This window comes from Lutjanus erythropterus, chromosome 16 (genome assembly GCF_056507025.1).
Source record: "Lutjanus erythropterus isolate fLutEry1 chromosome 16, fLutEry1.hap2, whole genome shotgun sequence".
Taxonomy (NCBI): domain Eukaryota; kingdom Metazoa; phylum Chordata; class Actinopteri; order Lutjaniformes; family Lutjanidae; genus Lutjanus; species Lutjanus erythropterus.
Genome location: NC_139332.1, coordinates 2401896 through 2420482, shown reverse-complemented (window position 1 = coordinate 2420482; position 18587 = coordinate 2401896). Strand labels below are relative to the sequence as shown.

The 18587-nt window shown below is 40.2% G+C and overlaps 1 protein-coding gene across 4 annotated transcripts in view; it reads left to right on the top strand.

Moving 5' to 3' along the window:
* The first annotated feature begins 1555 nt into the window (after nucleotides 1-1555).
* The window catches only part of arhgef2a (Rho guanine nucleotide exchange factor (GEF) 2a), a 48102-nt gene continuing 31070 nt past the window's right edge, over nucleotides 1556-18587 (top strand). For all 4 annotated transcript variants that reach the window (XM_084738821.1, XM_084738818.1, XM_084738819.1 and 1 more), the window contains exon 1: nucleotides 1556-1798. In XM_084738821.1, coding sequence (XP_084594947.1) covers nucleotides 1736-1798 — 63 coding nt within the window. In that variant the 5' untranslated portion in view covers nucleotides 1556-1735. The remainder of the gene's footprint in view (nucleotides 1799-18587) is intronic.

The window sequence follows — 18587 nt, the reverse complement described above, 5'->3', positions numbered from 1 at the left end:
AGACAAAACACTGTCAAATGAGGTGCAATTACCATCATGTCTGGACTATTGATTAAATATCCATTACTGATTTATCAGTTAATAATTAATCATTAACATCCTTACTCCCAATCTGTTCTGCTGCAATGTTTAGTTTTTCTATCCATAAGTTGTTGTTTTCAGTGGTCTTCAGTGGTATTCTGGTTTCTGTTAAGACTTGGGTCACATGACTTGAATACTTGTTACATTCCACAAACCCCGAAGATTAAAAAGTTTTTCATCTCCTGAATCAACTAATGGTAACACTATTCATTCTCAGCAAGTCAATACTTAATTCCCCAGATTTGTTTGAACCAGTCAGGTAACATCCAATCAAAATACAGGAGAGAACCATGAAGAGTTAATGTTACATTTCTCAGCTGCAGTTGGAAAAAATGACACCAAAGATCATTTTTCTCCAACAAAAACTACACGGTGATCAAAAAAAAAACAACAAACAAACAAAAAAAAAAGAGCATGGGAGTCAAAAATTACAGACGGAGAAACAACGACCTCCAACTTTGTTCAACATTGGATGGTGCAGAAAAAAAGGGCACTAAATGGCCATCATTATGACTGGTTTATGACTTGAAACTCAAAGCTTTGGTTTTGGGACTTGGGACTTGAGTGCAAACACTTGAGACTTACTTGTGAACAAGGTCCCACCTCTGGTTTGTAGTCTGAGTAGTATTGACCAATCACATTTGAGCAGGCTTTGGCTGCATACGGGTAAACAGTCCACACGGAAAGCAAAGAACACATTGGCTGCAATGCAATCTTGGAACCCAATGGCCATTGTCTGCTGGTAATTTAGCTCTGTATTAACTTTTTTAAAATTTATTTGCTCCATATGCAGATATATGTTCATAGAAATTAGCCTCCAGCTCCATTCTTCCATCTCAAGTTGCTAATCAGACTGCAAACAATGACAGGCACATGGAGAAGGAAGGAAGGAAAAGGAAGTCTTGGCTTGGCTACACCACAGGCCCATTGTCTGTTGCCCCCAGATGCTCAATCATCATCAGACGACAGCCAATGGGCTCCCAGATTGATACTACAGCAATCAGTACCCCTAATGCTAATGACTGGACAACAGACAGATAAAATCCACCCATCTGTCAGGGAGCTCATATCTATAAATAAGCTGCAAACTACAAAAATATATTAGCTGAATAGTTTTGGATGCTTTGACTGTCTGACATCGCTACAGCACATTAAACACATCATGCTCTAAAACATTAATGTAACGTGTGCAATAAATGTATCACCTGACAAGGTAATGCAAACCTTTAACTTTTTGTCTTCTTCTAACCTCTCAGTGTGAACAGCTACTGTAACACTTGAGCATTTTGTAAATGGCTTCATATTGGGATGCAGCAAAGAGCAAATAATAGTCTATACCAAGCATTCACAGACAGCTGAACACTGTGTGTGTGTGTGTGTGTGTGTGTGTATGTGTGTGTGTGCGTGTGTGTGTGTGAGGGGGCGGTGATGATTCAGAAGTCAGATTTCTCACAGGAACAGCCACTTCACTAGAAGCAGAAGCACATTGCAGTTGGCCAGTGAGGAAAGATTTTTGAGTTTTTTTCTCTCTCTCTCTCCGGCAGGGCTCTGAGGGATCCACAGAGAAGCGCACAAACGTTAATATTGGATATTTTATTTTCTGACTGTCGTTTTTTAAAACCCGTCCTCGTGAGAAGATACAGCTGCTGTCACAATGTCCAGAGTGGCCAACCTGTCAAAGCTGCGGCAGGAGAGAATGAGGGAGATCAACCTGCGGGTGAGTTGGCACCGTGTTCACGGCTGAGAGTTACATCAGGCGGTGGCATCAGCTTCTGATAAGTTTTTTAATAGGACAACCAGCACTTTAGTGTAAGATGGTGTGATTGATCAGAGGAAAAGACTATACATTACTATCATAGAAAAGTAGAAATTACTATGACGCACTATGCACTATATTCTTTGTTTCTCGGTTTTTGTCACTTCCTTTTCTTTCTGTATCTGAGTCACTCCCTGTTTTTGCACTCTGAGCCATAAAACATTTCCTCTTTACTACATACAGGCCTCTCAGGCTCTGGCCCTCATATAACTGCACTGGATGCACATACTGTATAGATGACTATATAGACATGATAAGTCTGTATGAATTAGTGGATGTAGGTGGTGGTGGTGTATGTATGTTTGCTTGTACAGAGTGTGCTTGCTCACTGGATATTTGACTATAGCAACTGTTGCCATAGAAATGGCAGTGGGTGTGTGTGTGTGTGTGATATTACTGCTTTCTTAGAATGTTGTAGGCCTCAAAACTGTGTATAAATAAATATATATAAAAACTCAGACCCAGATTCACTCAGGCTTCTGCAGCAGTCTTACAGCGACAAATGTGAGGTGTTTTCATCTGTGAGATGAGGGTCACACAGAAATTAAGTGGAGACATGTTAACACCGCTTCATTATGTAATTCACCCAGGTCACGTAATTTGCAGTTCTTGTAAGCAATCAGCTGCACGCCATCCACACCCTCCACCTGCTGCACTCCTGAACCTCTGGAGCACCTGACCCTTCTCCTCTCTCTACGCTCTCCAGCTCTTGTTCATTTCTGGTGGGGCTGGTTTCATTGCATTGATAATGTTCAAACCCAAAGACCTGACATCCCATCACCGGCTCCAGAAATGCAGCCTCACAGCTCTCGTTACATGCCAGGATGCTTGGATACTCTATGATGATAATACATTAAGTTTCCCCTTGAAAATGTGTGTGAGGGAGGGGGAGGGTGGGGTCTTCTAGGAGAGGGGGACCTACAGTAAAAAAAAGCATACTCAGTGCTAAAACAGGGGTTTGTTAAAGTTGCAGTAAATGATTCTAGAGGAAGATACTGGATTGTTAAGTCTCATTCTCAGGCTGTCAAATACTGTGCAGAGTCATGTGCAGTCAGTCTGCTGGTATCCAATGTGGACATTTTGAGTTTGAAAAATAAATTACACTTCATAATTACATGAACATTCTCATGTTTGATTGCAGTTCAAATTGTAATATAATTGCACATTTATACGCAAATCCTCTCATCATTAATTTAATCTATTATGAGCTGCTGTCAGGTGTACTGGCCGTCCATCTGCACACGCAAGTTTATGAAGTTTCTGTCTAGGAGAACATCCTCACTTATTCTGTCCTCTGTGATGGAAAGTTCCCTTTGACCACCTCTTGAGTCATCGATCACTTTGCTGTTGTTTCTTAGTCTTAGCATTTTCATATCAACCTTCCCGACTGTCAGGTAGCACGACATTAACAACACTCAGTGTCACGTTTCTTTGCTTTTCTTAGCTTCCACTGCTGATGCTGTTAAAATCACAAACTTTCCTTTATTGATCTCTGAAAGCATGATATCAAACTTCATAAAAGTTCTTCTGTTTCGTCTTTGATGCCATTTTCATGAATGAACACTTCCTGACATATGGAGCAGGAAGCATGGTCATATATGGTATTATTGGGGATGTCAGTTATGTATGCATGTGCACATATGAAAAAAGTATGAGAACTTAAAGATAAGAATGTAAAAATGTTTTTACATGAGTCCCAGTGTTTTGTTGAGTGGATGGTCTGAGCCACCAACTCAAAGCATCAGTATCTGATGACCTGGGGATAAGAGTCAACAATCAATCTTCCTCCAGAATCGCTCACCCCACCTTTAAGTACAAAGGTTGGGAACCACCACTTTGAGGCGAGTGCAGCAAAAGCGCAAATGTTTTAGTTCATTTATTGATTTTATTTATTTTCTTGGCCACAGATGCTCAGACCTTTGAATGTTTTATTTTAATAATAAAAGAATATTTAGAACCTTTAGTTTTCCTCTGCATCCAGATTTGCACCAAAATGCACATGGTGATAGTTGGCCAATAATATTGTTTTTCTTAGTGTATTAAAATCCTGTTATCATGTATTATACAAGGCTGAACTGTGGAAAGTGCTCATGATCACTGAGGGGAGGGTCACACCTAAAGGTCCAGTTCCTCAATCAAACCAGTGCGAGGATGATAAGATTGTTTCAGTTTTCCATCTGGCATGGTTTGCATCACAAAGGCAAAACTCAAACGGTTCAGAAACTGTAAACACAACTCATGTGGTGGAAATGATGTTTGATTATTGGTCAAACAATCTGCAGGCAAAAATACTTTTTGTACTGGATATCATTCATCATGGAGCTCTGTCAGGTTCTGTTCATGTTGGTACTGATCTGGATCATATCAGCAGACTTTAGAGGACTGCACATATGAACATCTCGTAAGACAGCAGATTTGTCTCCTCACAGACCACATTTTGGTAGCAAACATGCTGCTGGTTCACCAATCACCAAAACTAATGTAATGACACATACAGTGGTTCACTTCTGTGATTGGTTGAAATGGTGCTCACACCATTAACACTGAATTTAAGTGAAAAGTAAACTGAAACTAACATGAGACTACACCCTTGTCCCAGGCAGGAATTCACAACTTCAAACTATTTTTAAACGTGTTAAGTCTTCAGAATCTAAAACTAACAGCACTGATAATATTGGTGCTAATATACTGTTATAATCATCTTTATTTGAAAATAGATTTTGTAATAAAAAATGTTTCCCTTTAAAATTTTGTCCCAGATCTCCGTCAACTTAAACTTTCTATTTTTAGACAAATTCATTCAATAATATTTCAATCAGATGTGTCTCAGCCATAACATGTCAACTCTGTAGTCCTTCTAAATCAAAGCTAAATAAGAATTATGGTTTAAAAATGTGTATTTTGATTAGCATTAAGAGAACTCTGAGACTCTTTGTGTGTATATATGTATATATATATATATATATATATATATATATATATACACACACACACACAACCCTAACAGTCTTTTTTCAAATAGCCTTTTTGTCATATATTTATTTATGTTTTTGAATGTATTAGTATTTTTTCATTCATCTCTTGCATGTCAGTATGTGTGGCATTGTCAGTAATATGTCGGTCAGGAATGCTAAACTTAAATTACCCAGGGTGCTCTGCTGCCCATTAGGAATCAATCTGGGTTACTGGACCGTTTCCATCATCACAGCTGCTTACAGGCGTCCTCAAAGTGGAGCACCTAACACACAACTGGCTACAGTCACAGTGATGGGAGAGAATTCCAGAAGGAGGGGGCAAAACTGGAGAGGGCCTGTCAGGCCAGGCCTGGTGCTCGATTCTGCAGGGCGTCAGCAGAGCAGAGGCTGCAGAGAGGAATGTGGTTATGAAGGGTCAGGTAGGAGGTAGGAAGGTAGGAGGGGAGACATTCATACATTCATTCAAATGAGAAGGACTTTGAACTGAATCATTTGTAGAACAGAAAGCCACAGGAGGTTTTCACCACAGCAGTGATGTGGTCTGAGGATTCAACAAGCAAATTTCTGGATGTACTGAATTTATTGAAGCCTGCTGCAGAAAGCATGTCATCATGTGATGAGAATGGATCAGAGTTTGGGTAGCTGAGAAGGAGAGGGACAGGTGGAGACGCACAGTATTTCCAGATGGAAAAAAAAAAAAACTTTGGACTTTTATTTTTAGAAACAGAAGAGCCAATTAACTGTCACAGTCCTGCCAAATGAACATCCGATTTACATCCCCGCGACCCAGGTTTAAAACGGTCTTCATCTCCACTTACTTAGTAACTTAGTTGTGTTCAGCCTCTGAAGCCTGAAACAAAGTTAGCTGCCTACTGAGGAAGATACAGTAAGAAAACAATAACAACACGAATGAAAGAAACACACTAACAGTGACCTGCAAGAAAGAAACGCTGCTGCAGCCAACCTAACTGAGCATCTTGGGTTCTCTTGGGGTCTTCAACTCAAATACAGAAGGCTTTTAATTCATGATGTTAGGATGGTAGAGAGCTCAGTGGTTAATGACTGTCAGCCATCAGTGATGGACAGTGGTTGTCAGTCTTGACGAGCATTTCCATCCACCTGCATTGTTCACATTTTCAGTTTGCACAAAAAGAAACCTAGTAGAAAGACTGAAAATAACCAAAATAACCCCTCATATTTCAGTTTACATTTCAGTCACTTGCTGTTACGTCCCTTAGCTCATGATGGGAAAAGGGAAGGAACATAAAACCAGTTGTAATTGGTAAGTAAAAGTTATTTATTCGTACCGGCAGTTAAAGAGGCAAGTACACAAGAAAAGGAGGCATCAAAGCAGGCGACAGGGCCGGTGAGTGCTGCTCAACTCAGAGAAAAGAATAAAACAAAAAGAGAGCTCCCAAAATGGAGCTTACAAACTTCCTACAGTGGCTAAAACCAACAAAACAAAAGGGAAGCCTGTAGCTATCTACCTGTGGGGTTTAAACAAAAGTACAAACGAGTCAGCACTCCTATGCCTGGTGTAGTCAAATACAAGATAAAATCCTAGCAAGTGTGTGAGTCAACTTCATCAGTTATTGAACCTGTACCCTGGCCCAGTCCCTTTCAAAACGAGTACCTCATACAAAATGACTTAAAACAGAACAGCAACAAGAGGCACGTGTGGCAAGCTGTCTATGGCAGAGGCAGCCGCCCTGACTGGCACGCACACTGAGCTTAAATCTCTTTGACTTCCAGCTGCACTCCTGTGATTGGTAGATCAAGGGGCACCAATCAGCAGGCCGAGTGTAGATGGTGCAGGTAACGCCCCGCATAGCTGGAGGCCAATCATGGGCCGGAGCTCACACACTGCAATACATAACAGAACTACACGGCAAAAGGGTTAAGCACGGGGGGGCGGAAACGGCGGTGGTCGTAACACTTGCACACATGTTTACACCCAGGAACCATTTTTATTGTCAGGCAGTGATGGTTTAATTGGCAGTTCTTATACTTATACTTGTCATTAGAGAAAAGTTTTTCTGAATAAATGCATCTAAAAGAATGAAGGTGTGGTTTTAATTAGCTGCTCATTTATTTGTAGTTGATTTTTTTTTTTATGCTTGGCTGAAGTGGAAAAGTTTGTGTATTCATAAAACCAAAACATGACAAATTTCAATTGAGACACATCATCATGTTTTCTACATATGAAGTTTGACTGGTGGTTTGTGTTTTGGCTTTTTCAGTTATATCTCTCCTCTTCTACAGGTTAAAGGTCAGAAATGGAAGATAATATTCACAAGTATGTTTTCATAACAACCTGAAAAAAGAGAAGACGAATCAATGAATCACTGTGTTATTATTACCTTAGAATTAAATTTTTCTGGATTCCTGTGGGATTCTCATCACTATTCATCACTAATAACAATAGGTCTATTTTTTATATGTAAAAATGTATAATGTATAATGTGGATTGACAGGAATGGGATGAGACGGCAATCATTCTTCCAGGACTGGAACAGGATAGGAGTATTTCTGTGGGAGTGGGATGTGGAAATCCACTCCTGTGTTACCCTCTACTTAGAATGAGACCTTTATATGTGCAGAGGGAGCAGATCATCTTCTACAGAGGCCGCCATGTTGCACTGCTGTGTTTCTTCAATAGCCTAGAACAGACGAACACACTGGCTCTAGAGAGGACCTCTGATGTTCTTCATCAGTTTCATGGCCACTGTAGGCTCTCCTACATGCTTAGAAGGGGAGGGAGAAAGTTTGGGAGCTGTTTGGAGCAAAAAAGAGAACAGACTGCTATCTTATTTTAATTTTAGAGTACACAGTCAGCCTCAGTTTTTTTTCAAATAAAATGATGGCAAACTGTCGACATCCAGAATAGGGTGTGTGGAAAACTACAGCAGCTGATGCAGGGTGGTCAGTTAGAGATACTCTCGGCAAATTCATACAACATACAATCATACACAGGTATAATTATACCCCAGTTAAACTTCAAAGGATAGGACTTACAGAGGATAATTACTGCTGGAGGCGTCAAAAGGAAGCTGGTACTTTTTTCATTTATTGTTGGGTTGTTCATTTGTTTCTCCTTTACTTTGCTTGGAAGCAAGTAGTCAAATGTATTGGAGGGTGGCTGCATAAACCACTGCCAGAATCTCCCTGGCTGTGTTTATTAGGGGATGGATCTCTTTTACTATCATCATCCAAACAAAAATTTAGACTTGTACTTGCAGGATTTATTGGTGCTTCAAGGACTGTTCTTCACCATTGGAAGAGTCAGACAAAGCCTGTTTTTGATGAAGGGTTTAAGTTGATGACGGACAACGCTTCTTTCAAATCACTAATAGCAAGGACCAATAATTTATTTCTGTCATATTTCACAGGCTCATGTCGGGTTTGGGCTGTACTATATTTACATCATTATTTTCATTTTTCTCTGCCATTTTTTTTCACTGGTGATTCCAATTTGATGCATGCATTGGCCCTGTCACTAAAAACTCTTACTCTTTGGTATATAGAGGGAAGCTTGTTGAGAAAAATGTTGGGCTGTAATTGGATTCAGGCTGAAATATTCTAATGACGTTCAGGTTGATTTTGAACAGAATCTTATTGGGATTGGGTCTTGACGGGCTCAACTTTTCAGGCCCAATTAAAGCGCTAGTCTGTTCTAATTTTTAATGTACACGGAGAATGTACTGAAAATATTCCTACCTTTTTATTCAAACATGCTTAGTACCATCTTTTTTCTTTTCTCTCTTTATTTATATTATTATTAGTTGTGTATTACTATTACTTTCATCATCATTATTATTATTATTACAGTTGTAGTGTGCTGTTTCATGTTACACTGCATTGTTTATAAAACAGAAGTGAATAAAAACCTGAATTACAAAAAATAGAAGGGGAGGGTGAGTTGAGTTGGTTGCAGTCTACAGTCTCACCACTAGATGCCACTAAGTCCTAAACGCTAATGGTACCTTAGCATTAGTGCCACCTACTGTTTATATTGATGAACCAAATCTTATATTTGTAAAACAGTTGTGGATGGAAACACAAATAAATTTGGATTGTCTTATGTCTTACAATTTGGCACAGAACACATGGGGCACATGTGGGTGCAGAGATGCAAACAGACAGGAGGTTTACTCTAACGAAGCAACACAAAGCAAGTTGGTATTTTTGTGGTATTCTGGTCAGTACATCTTCTGCCACTTTGTGATTTTATCTTCAAGAGCAAACAAAATACTTGCAGCAAATGTGCAGAAATAACGGAATAATACTTAAAATGTAAATAAATGATGTTAACATCCAAACCAACAAAAGTGTTTAAAGTGGACATATTATCTTTTTGCAAATTTAGGGCCCTAGCTTACACTTGGTGCAATGCTGTTGCACTGGTGGTGCAGGTGGATTTGCTATCTTACATCAGTGCATTTTTGCCACGTCTGCAGAATAGCAAATGAACTTGCATCAGGTCTGTGTGGCCATGGATGGGAGGTCTAAAAATGAAGGCAAAATGAAGGCATGGTTTGACACATTTGCTATCATGTGCTCAGTGCATTGGAGCAAAAACCACTTGCACCTTAGACCGGCTAAAACCTGGTCAAAGCGCAAAGTCTTTGGAACAACACCTTCATTTATGTTAAGCTTTTCTCCCACACAGGAGTGTGGATAAGTAATGTTTCACTTCTCAAACCAGGAGATCTGACTCCTTGCTTGAAAATCTTTTCTCTGTTTCCTCCTGGTGAATCCGCCATCATGCTGCCACCATTTGCACTCCTGGGACACCTGCTTCTTAAAGGTGATGAGAACTGATTTTCTGATTGGTTTATTACATGGCCTAAACTCACCTGGGAATTAATCAAGGAACTTGATTAATTGATACATCTGTCAGGTGCAACTGATAGGGGTATCCTGCTACGTGTTGCTGGTGCACAGGGCAGGACAGGACAGGATACCCCTGCACTCCTGGCTCAAAGGTGGCTTTGGACACACCTTGAATAAATTAAATGAATTGCACCTCACACTTTCCACTTGCGCTTAAGATCAGCGTAAGATAGGGCCCATAATCTCTGCTTTTATTTACCTATATACATAAAACCCACAAATAAAAAAGTGTTGCTATTTTATGCAATTTTTTATTAATGTTAATATTAATAATATGTCCAGTTGCAAATGTCAGGAAACTACAACTCATCATTATAATTTCCACTTTCAGTGTCGTAAAACAGTAACATCACACTGTCTCTGAGGAGCAGTCCTTCTGCTGGCTGAGAGTGAGTGGGGGAGGCTGGAGGTAGAGAAGTATTTATAGTCCGACAATCTCAGAGCGATTCCTAGGAGTGATTCTGCTGCAGAATCTTTAGAGAGGAGAGAGACGGGCATCATTGCAAGTGGTCCAAAGCATGGTGACGGCTTCCTTTTTCTGAGGACGTGGTGAAAGAACCCACACAACAGAGAGAGGGGAGGTTAAGGGGAAGGTTGAGAGGGGTAGAGGAGGGGGGAGTGGCCTGATTTGTTTGGGAAAAAAAGAATAGGATAAAGTTGCAATTGTTTTCTGTAACATTTAAAGAAGTTTTAAGGATTTCAGGAGTGTGTTGTAGTGAGAGGGACTGGGAATACTAGAGCCAGAAGAGCAGCAAGTGTTGTAAGTAGAGTTATCCCTATCAGGACTGGCTTGAAACCAGGATCAGGATTGAAGGAAATCAAACGCATATCCTTCCTTTATTTATTCTTTTGGATTAGGTTGTTGGTCAGTTTAGTTGAATCATGTGACTTTTGTGCTCTTTTCTGATCAGTTCTAGTCAGACTGTACTGAGGTGACAGTAGCCTGCAGGTGAAATAACAGATGCATGGATGTTGCTGCTTTTTTAAGAGGGCTGAACAATTAATCAAAAATCAAGTTTTTATCGAAATCACAGTCGCCTACTGTAATTTTTAAATCACAGGATATGCATTATTTGTTAAAGGCAAAATGTGTGTCAAAATACCATTTTAACTGAAATATTGTGGTGCTGCAGACTTCAGACATCTTTGTTTAGTACAGATCCCTGAAAAAATAGTTTAAATATGTTTTTCAATGAAAATGAGAATAATGATGTAAAATTTATCCTTTCCCCCAATATCGCAATCAGTAAAAAAAATAATTGCAGTTAGATATTTCCTCAAAATTGTTCAACTCCGTTTAAGAACCAGCAGCAACACTGTGGAGAAGTATGCATCTTGGTCACAATTAAAAAAAGACATCTACATCAAAGCTTGGTGCTTTATTTGTGTGATTTATTTTGAGATGCCGATATACAGAGATTCTGCTGAGCTGTTATACTGTTGTTTCCAACAGACTTATTGATTTTTTAATAACAGAGGTAGGCCTAAAAAATAGCAAAATATTAGTCTTCATGGTATATATCTGATTACTTTGGAAAAGCTGTATTATTAAATTGTTTGTATACATTGTATTTAAAAAAGATTAAGTTAATTAATTGAAGTGTAATTAAATGTTCAAATTTTAATGTTTTTTAATTATAACTATTTAATTTTTCAGGTACTAAAAAATAAAAAAGACTAATAAGGTTCACAGCTCACTGTGACCAATTTTTTAATTTTTCTTTTTTTAGTTTCTAAAACTCAAAGATTCAAGTTTATCTAAAGAAGAAAGGTAAATTATCTCAGCTAAAGCAAAACATCTTTGTAAAGTTTATTTCAAAATTAGTTAAGGTCAAAAGTCAAAAATCTATAGCAGTGCGTTGGCTAGAAATTTGAAGTCTTCTCAACTATTTTTTTTAGCATATACATATTATGATACCCTCAAATTAGTGATGGTAGGAGTGAAAACTCAAGATCCATTTTCCAGTTCTTAAACATTTTTCTAGTCTAGTCTAGTTCATCAAAAGTTAGAGGCCATCCATAGTTAAGATGTGGAAATCTGTCTATACCAACTTCTGCTTTTACTGTGTTCATGTGATCATCATGAGAGCTTCTTCTTTTCTGAGTAGAAATCTTCAGCTAAGAAGAAAAATAACACAAACAGATGACACAAATGAACACAGGAAAATGTCAGTGACCTTACACTGACTTCATTGTAGAGGACTGTAAATGGTCAAAATAGAAATTCAGTGAAGGCATTACTGGGAAGATACAAGTCTCTTCTTTAAAAAACTAGACGACTGGTGTATATAATGAAAGAAAGCACAGATTTCTGTCTTCTGTAATGTCATGTGCAGTGTCAGGCTTCAGTATCAGAACATGAGATAACCATAACATAATCTGTGGAGCATCAGACACATTTTCTTCCACACTGTAGAACTGATCTGCTGAAAACAGATGAAAAGTTATTGAGGATGAGCACTGCTGAGTGCCTGAATATTGAACTTCACCTTGGTATATTTAGCCTGCTTGTTTATATTCTGGCACATCTACATCATGAAAAGTCCTGCTGCTTTGGCTCCTAGCAGTTCTTGTTGACATAGAAGTGAAAGACTGAATTACGATGGTGGAGAGGAGATGTGCTGACACCTGGCAGTGGTGACTGGTCCTAGGGACGTGGAATGTCGCCCCTCAGTAAAGGACTTGGAGCTGATGCAGGAGGTGGAGTGGTACCAAATGGATACAGTTGGGCTCACCTCTACACACAGCACTGGTTCTGGAAACAAAATCCTGAAGAGGAGCTTTTCTGGAATTGCCCAGGGTGAGAGGTGCCAGGTGGCTGTGGGGATGCTCACACTGTTTTTTTCACTGCCACTGTTTTGGGTTCTTCCCTCCCCCCGTACATGCCTGTCGTGGACAAAGGAGTCCAAGCACAAAAAAACAAAAACAAAAACAACAACAACAACAAAAAAGCCGGCATGGCCATCGCAGTGCCAAACAGCAGTTTGGAGTATCAGGCCTTCTGGGTGGCATCCTGAATCTGCTGGGAGACTTCAACGCTCATATGGGCAACAATGGAGAAACCTGGAGGGGTGTGATTGGAAGGAATTGCCTGCGTGATCTGAACCAGAGTGGTTTATTGACTTCTATGTGGCTGCTGGATTGAGGAACTGCACTTAGAGGAACTCCTGAACCCGACCGACATGTCATCTGAGAGGGAGATAAGAGTCTGAAGACTCAGGGGAAGCTTCACCACCATCCTTGTCAGAGGTCTCTGAGGTAGTCAAGAAACTACTAGGTTCACCCTTGACAGTGTTGGGGTGAGGTCTCTTCAGTATTGCATGGAGGTCGGGGACAGTGCCTGTGGAGTGGCAGTGGTGGTTCCCATTTTCAAAAAGGGGGGATGGAGGGTGTGCTTTAATTATCATGGTATCACACTGCTCAAGTTTACTCCAGGGGGCTGGCAAGGAGGTTCTGTCCAATTGTCAAATCCCAGATTCAGGAGGAACAGATTCTGTCCAGGCCATGGAACAGTGGACCAACAGAGCAGCTCTTTACTCTTGCAGGATCAGTGGGGTCATGGGGGTTCGATCATTTAGGCCACATGTGTTTTGTGGACATGGAGAAGGCTTAAAACACATACCCCCTAAAAAATCCTGTGGGGGGTAAAACAGGAGTATGGGGGCCGGGGCCATTCCCATGCATGATCTGGTCCTTGTAGAGCTGTACTCATATCCTTGATGCAAAGTCAAGCACGTTTTCTGTGGGTATTTTATCTACCAAGGCTGACTCTTGTCTCTGATCCTGTTTGTGATATTCACTTACAGGATTTCAAGGCACAGCCAAGGTCAGGAGAGTGTCTGGTCTGAAAACCTCAGAATTGTGTCTTTGCTTTTTTTCAGGTGCTGAGATTTGGTTGACCTCATTAGACTGTGACCTTCAGCACACACTGGGGTGGTTTGCAATTGACTATGAAACAGCCAGGATGAGAGTCAGCACTGCCAAGTCTGAGTCTGTAGTTCTTTGCAGGAAAAGGAGGAGTTAAAGTATCAGGGTCTTGTTCATGAGTGACAAAAAATGGAGTGTGAGATTGGCAGGTGGATTGGTGCGGCATATTAAGACGCCTCCCCTTGGGAGGTTTTCCAGGAGAGCCCAGGGTAGACCTAGAACTCACTGGAGGGATTACATATCTCATCTGGCCTAGGAACTCCTCGGGATGCCTAGTGTTGCCTGAAAGTGTTGCTGGGGACAGGGACATCTGGATTGCCCTGCTTAGCCTGCTGCCAATGCAACTTGAGCCTGGAAAAGGATGGATTGATTGATCTATGCTTGGTAGACCCACAGCATACATTTTTAGCATTACAATCAACAAAATCTGCAGAAAAGTAAATGGATCTCTGACAAAGATCCCAAGGAACCATTATTGGTGAAATCATCCTGGCATGGAGTCAGAAGAGGCAATAGGCTCATGGGATGTGGGATGTTTACCAGGAATGTCCTCCACAGATAAAGAGTCAATGCAAACCTCAGTTCACACACCAAAAGAAAACCTCCCACACGTCAAGTCAATAAGGTGAGTAATATCAACAGAGAAACTGGTCAGTCTCAGCTACTTTGACAGCAGTCACTGTAATACTTTAAGCTCAGGATACATGTAGGGAAGTATAATGTAGACTGGTGGAGATTTTGTTTGAAAATGCTGTTTCAAATAAAAATGGTCTCCCTCCAGATGGGCATTTGGTACTGTTTCAGGAATAATCTCCATCCATACTAACAAGGCTGTAACATGACCATTCATGTACACTGGGTATGTGTGAGCTAGTGTAAACAGGAAACAGTAAGATACCAGGAAAAGGTTAAGTGCTCATTAAGCAGCCTTGCTACCTGGGGGTACAGGCTGTGGCTCAGTCTGCTGGTCCTGGCCAGGATGGACCTCTTCTCCCTGAAGGCAGCAGGTGAAACAGGTGATGTGCAGGGTGTGCTGCACTCTCCTGCAGGATATTGTGCACTCTCCTCAGACAGCGGCTGGTATAGACAGAAGTGATTTCAGGGAGGCTGGTCCCAATGTTTCTCTCTGCTAGGTGGAATCATTGCAAAACTTGTGCATTAAAACAACAGTGCAGTAGTGTGGATGTAGATAGAATTTCTTCAGCTGTTTGAGGTGTTAAAGGTAGTGTTTTGTCAGTTCTCAGGTGTTTATAGTTGCTCTGCTGCTTCCTCCTAAATACACAACCAGCGCCTTTGGTTTGATGGCATTCAGGCTGTGCTGTAACTGAGGGGAAGCCATGATTAATGGAGTGTTAGTTCATAGAGGCATTGGGAATGAATCTTCCGGCAGATTATTAAAGTCGGTGTGAAGAGAATTCATAATTTTTCTTCTAAACTCATTCTATTAGAAAATAGTTGCTGGAACCATGAAAAGATTGAGAACTGTGTAGTACTGAATTGTAGAATTAGACCAGTAAACTGTTTTCACTATTTCTCTGTTCAGGATGTTTGAGGGGATCTGAAACATGGCTCGGTGACGTGCCAGAGCCATCGTCCCCAAAAACTATATGAGCCCCATGAACAGACACACAGACTACACCACCTCAGCTCCCCTCACCCTTCCCAACTTTAGTGCCTTCAACGTGCCTTCAGTGACTCTCTCAGTTCAGTTCAGCTCACTTCAGCTCCAACAACTTGAAACAGAAGAAAAAAAAATTACCGTCCTGTCTCTGTCCACTGGCTCTGGTGGCTCAAACATGTCCAATAAAGCTGCTAGACTGAGCATCCATGTTTCAGGTGGTTTCATGTCATAGTGGTGTTTGACACTGAGACACAGTGGTTAATAACACGATTCTGTGGTGTGACAAACTTGCTTTACACAAACTTTAGACTTGTCCGTCACCAATAACTAAAAGCATGATTTGCCCAACAGACTTTCACTCACTCTCATCAATACCGCTCTGAGAGTGAGCAGCAGGGCTGACAGCAGTGGGTTATGGGAGAGTGCAGACAAGCACACTATGAGAAGGGAAATGCTTTTTGTGTCCAGCTGCACTTTGCAGGCACACAGCTTTTGTCTCTGACCTTTCAGCTCTCTGTCTGTGTGTAACTGTGCTTAACATCCCTCCAGTGAATGTCAACTCTTCTCCAGTTCACAATTGATCGTAATATCACAACCGTGAATGGTGCAGTAATTTGCCCACAGGTAGTCTGACACAGATACAGTGTAGCAGTAATGTTATATTCATGAAAGCCTGTTCATTTTTCAGTCCCATCAGTCTATAGCACAAGCAATAAGTTTGATTCTGACAGAGGTCAGTAAGCAGATTCTGTGCATAAATCCTGCTTTCTCTTAATAAACATCCCATTTAATCTGACGTGCTTTGTGACATTCACAGAAATACAGGTAAAATTTGCAGTGCAGAAAGATGAACAGATTCTGGGAAGAGTTAAGAGTTATAATCGAGAAGACAACTTCATAACAAACTTTACTGGACATTTTTTCAGTTGGGTGTATATCCAGAGAAACATGAACAAAGCAAAACAAAAATGAACAAGCATTTATTAGGGATGGGTCATGATTTTCACAATTTTATTTATTTATTTTATTATACAGGAAAAGATTAAAAGTAACAAATAACAAACAGTTACAATTAATCGAGCCTGACTCAGTTACAAACTGGTTTACAGCAGGTTCCTGTTCTGCAGCACATGAAAGACAGAAACACATCACAAAACAGTAACAGTCAACAAAAACAAACAGCAACACAAGACACGAAGAGGCAGGGACTTGAATGAATTATGCACATGTTATGGATTAAGTTAGTAGTTGCAAGTTTATTCTTTCATCAGATAGTGTTTATATGTCTGTTTATTGTTCTAATATAATATGGTATCTCATTCCAAAGTTGGGTATATGTGCAAAAAAATTATCTCTGACCGTAGCTATTTTTGTAAGCTGGTACTGGGATAAGTGCTTGGGAGACTGTTGGACACGACTGGAGACGTGTTTTGAATCCAATGATAAAATTTCATAGCCTGATTATTTGTATAGTTTTTAAAGGTCAAGGCATTAGAATGTGAAAGTGCAGTGCAGTGGTGAGTCCAGAGGGGAAATTTACCATGAATCTTATAAACTTGTAGTAAACTAATAGTTTCCTTTGTGGTGAGGGACCAGATTGGAAGACAGTAAGATATTGTTGAGAGAATTAGTGCATGAAGATTCGTGTTAGAGACAACATTGGTAAGATATGGTCTGATCTTGGTATATACATACAGTTTCTGGTTGAGCTTCTTTGTTAAATAAAGAACATGATTTCGGTAAGTGAGATGTGGATCGAGAACTACTCCAAGATATTTATAGGTTTCTGTAATGGATAGCTTATGACTAGCAAAGTGAATTGGGTCTGAGATGAATATAGATTTCTTAGGTGAGTGGAAGTACATACATTCTGTTTTCTTGACATTAATAGTTAAATGGTTAGCATTCAACAGAGCAGAGTTTAGAGTTTACAATATTAGGATCTGGGTCAGGAAGAAAAAGGACAGTGTCATCGGCATATAGCAAACAATTTGAGTATTTACAGACATTGTGAAGATCATTGATGTACAGCAGAAAGAGTAAGGGACCCAGGATTTTCAAAGTGACAGGTTGGTTACTGAACATTTACTGTCTTCAAATTACCTGACACCATGTCAGAGAAGCAGCACAAGTCATTACATCAGGCCCCAGCCTCAGAGGACACAAAGACAGTTCAGTGAACAAAAAGTGTTCTATTTTTGAAGACAACATGAGTGTGGATTTTACTCCGTCTGACTGCTTTCTTAATAAGCACCTGCCAGTATCAGTTCAAGATCAATGATGGATAAATACTGGCGGTTGTGACCCGACTGCAGGCTGGAATGGTCTAAGTTTGCCATGTTTGTGTTGTTTTAGTGTTTGCTCCGTAGCTTATCCTGTTGAATTTGGCGCTACTATGCTGCTAACATGGCTATTTCTAGAGGTTTGGGTGCTGTTGGACTAATTGTGTAATACTGTGCGACAGCTAGGAGACACTGTGTGGACGTAACCTCGTTTGAAGCAACTATATCATGAGAGTATGGGGTCCTCTGCCCCGGCTTCCGTGCGTGCGCGTGTGTGTTGCTGCTGTCTGGAAATTGGTCTGTGGTTGTGCATGATGGCGGGGGTCTTCGAATAATTGTCGAATGGGACCCAGTGAATATCTTAAAACATTTTGACTTGAAACGTCCATCCCTAGCATTTCTAGCCCACAGCTTGCTGTATATGAAAACATGTACTGCACAGTTCCTTTAGATAGGATGACCTACATCTAAGGGCTAAGCAGTACATGACCATTTATCAATGATGTTAAGGATTTAGATTTAACAGATGATCAAGATGACTAATGTCTTTGGAGAATACATTTCCAATCGTTATATTTGTAACTTTTATATTTCTTCAAAGTGCTTGTTATATTTTGCCCTGTAATTAATATTCTCTTGATTTTGTGTAGATTTCCTTTTGTGTGTTTGCTTTTTTTTCTTTTTTTTTTCTCATCTTCAATTGAGTAGCTGTCAGCTATTGAATTTTTCTATTTTGATGATCGATTGATCAGTTTGAGTGCTTCTATTTAAGAAAAGTTTAAGTTCTCTGTTTGCTGGACTCTTTGGTCCTCTTAGACAGCAGGCTGGATGTCTTTGGGTTGTGAGTGGGACGTCATATTTGGCTTTGGAAGGCACTGAGATTTTTCATAATTTCCTGACATTTTGTGGACTGAATGGCTGATTGATTGATCAAAAAGATTATCGACATTACTGGAAGAAGAAAGTAATTGTTAGTTGCCCTACTTTTTTTT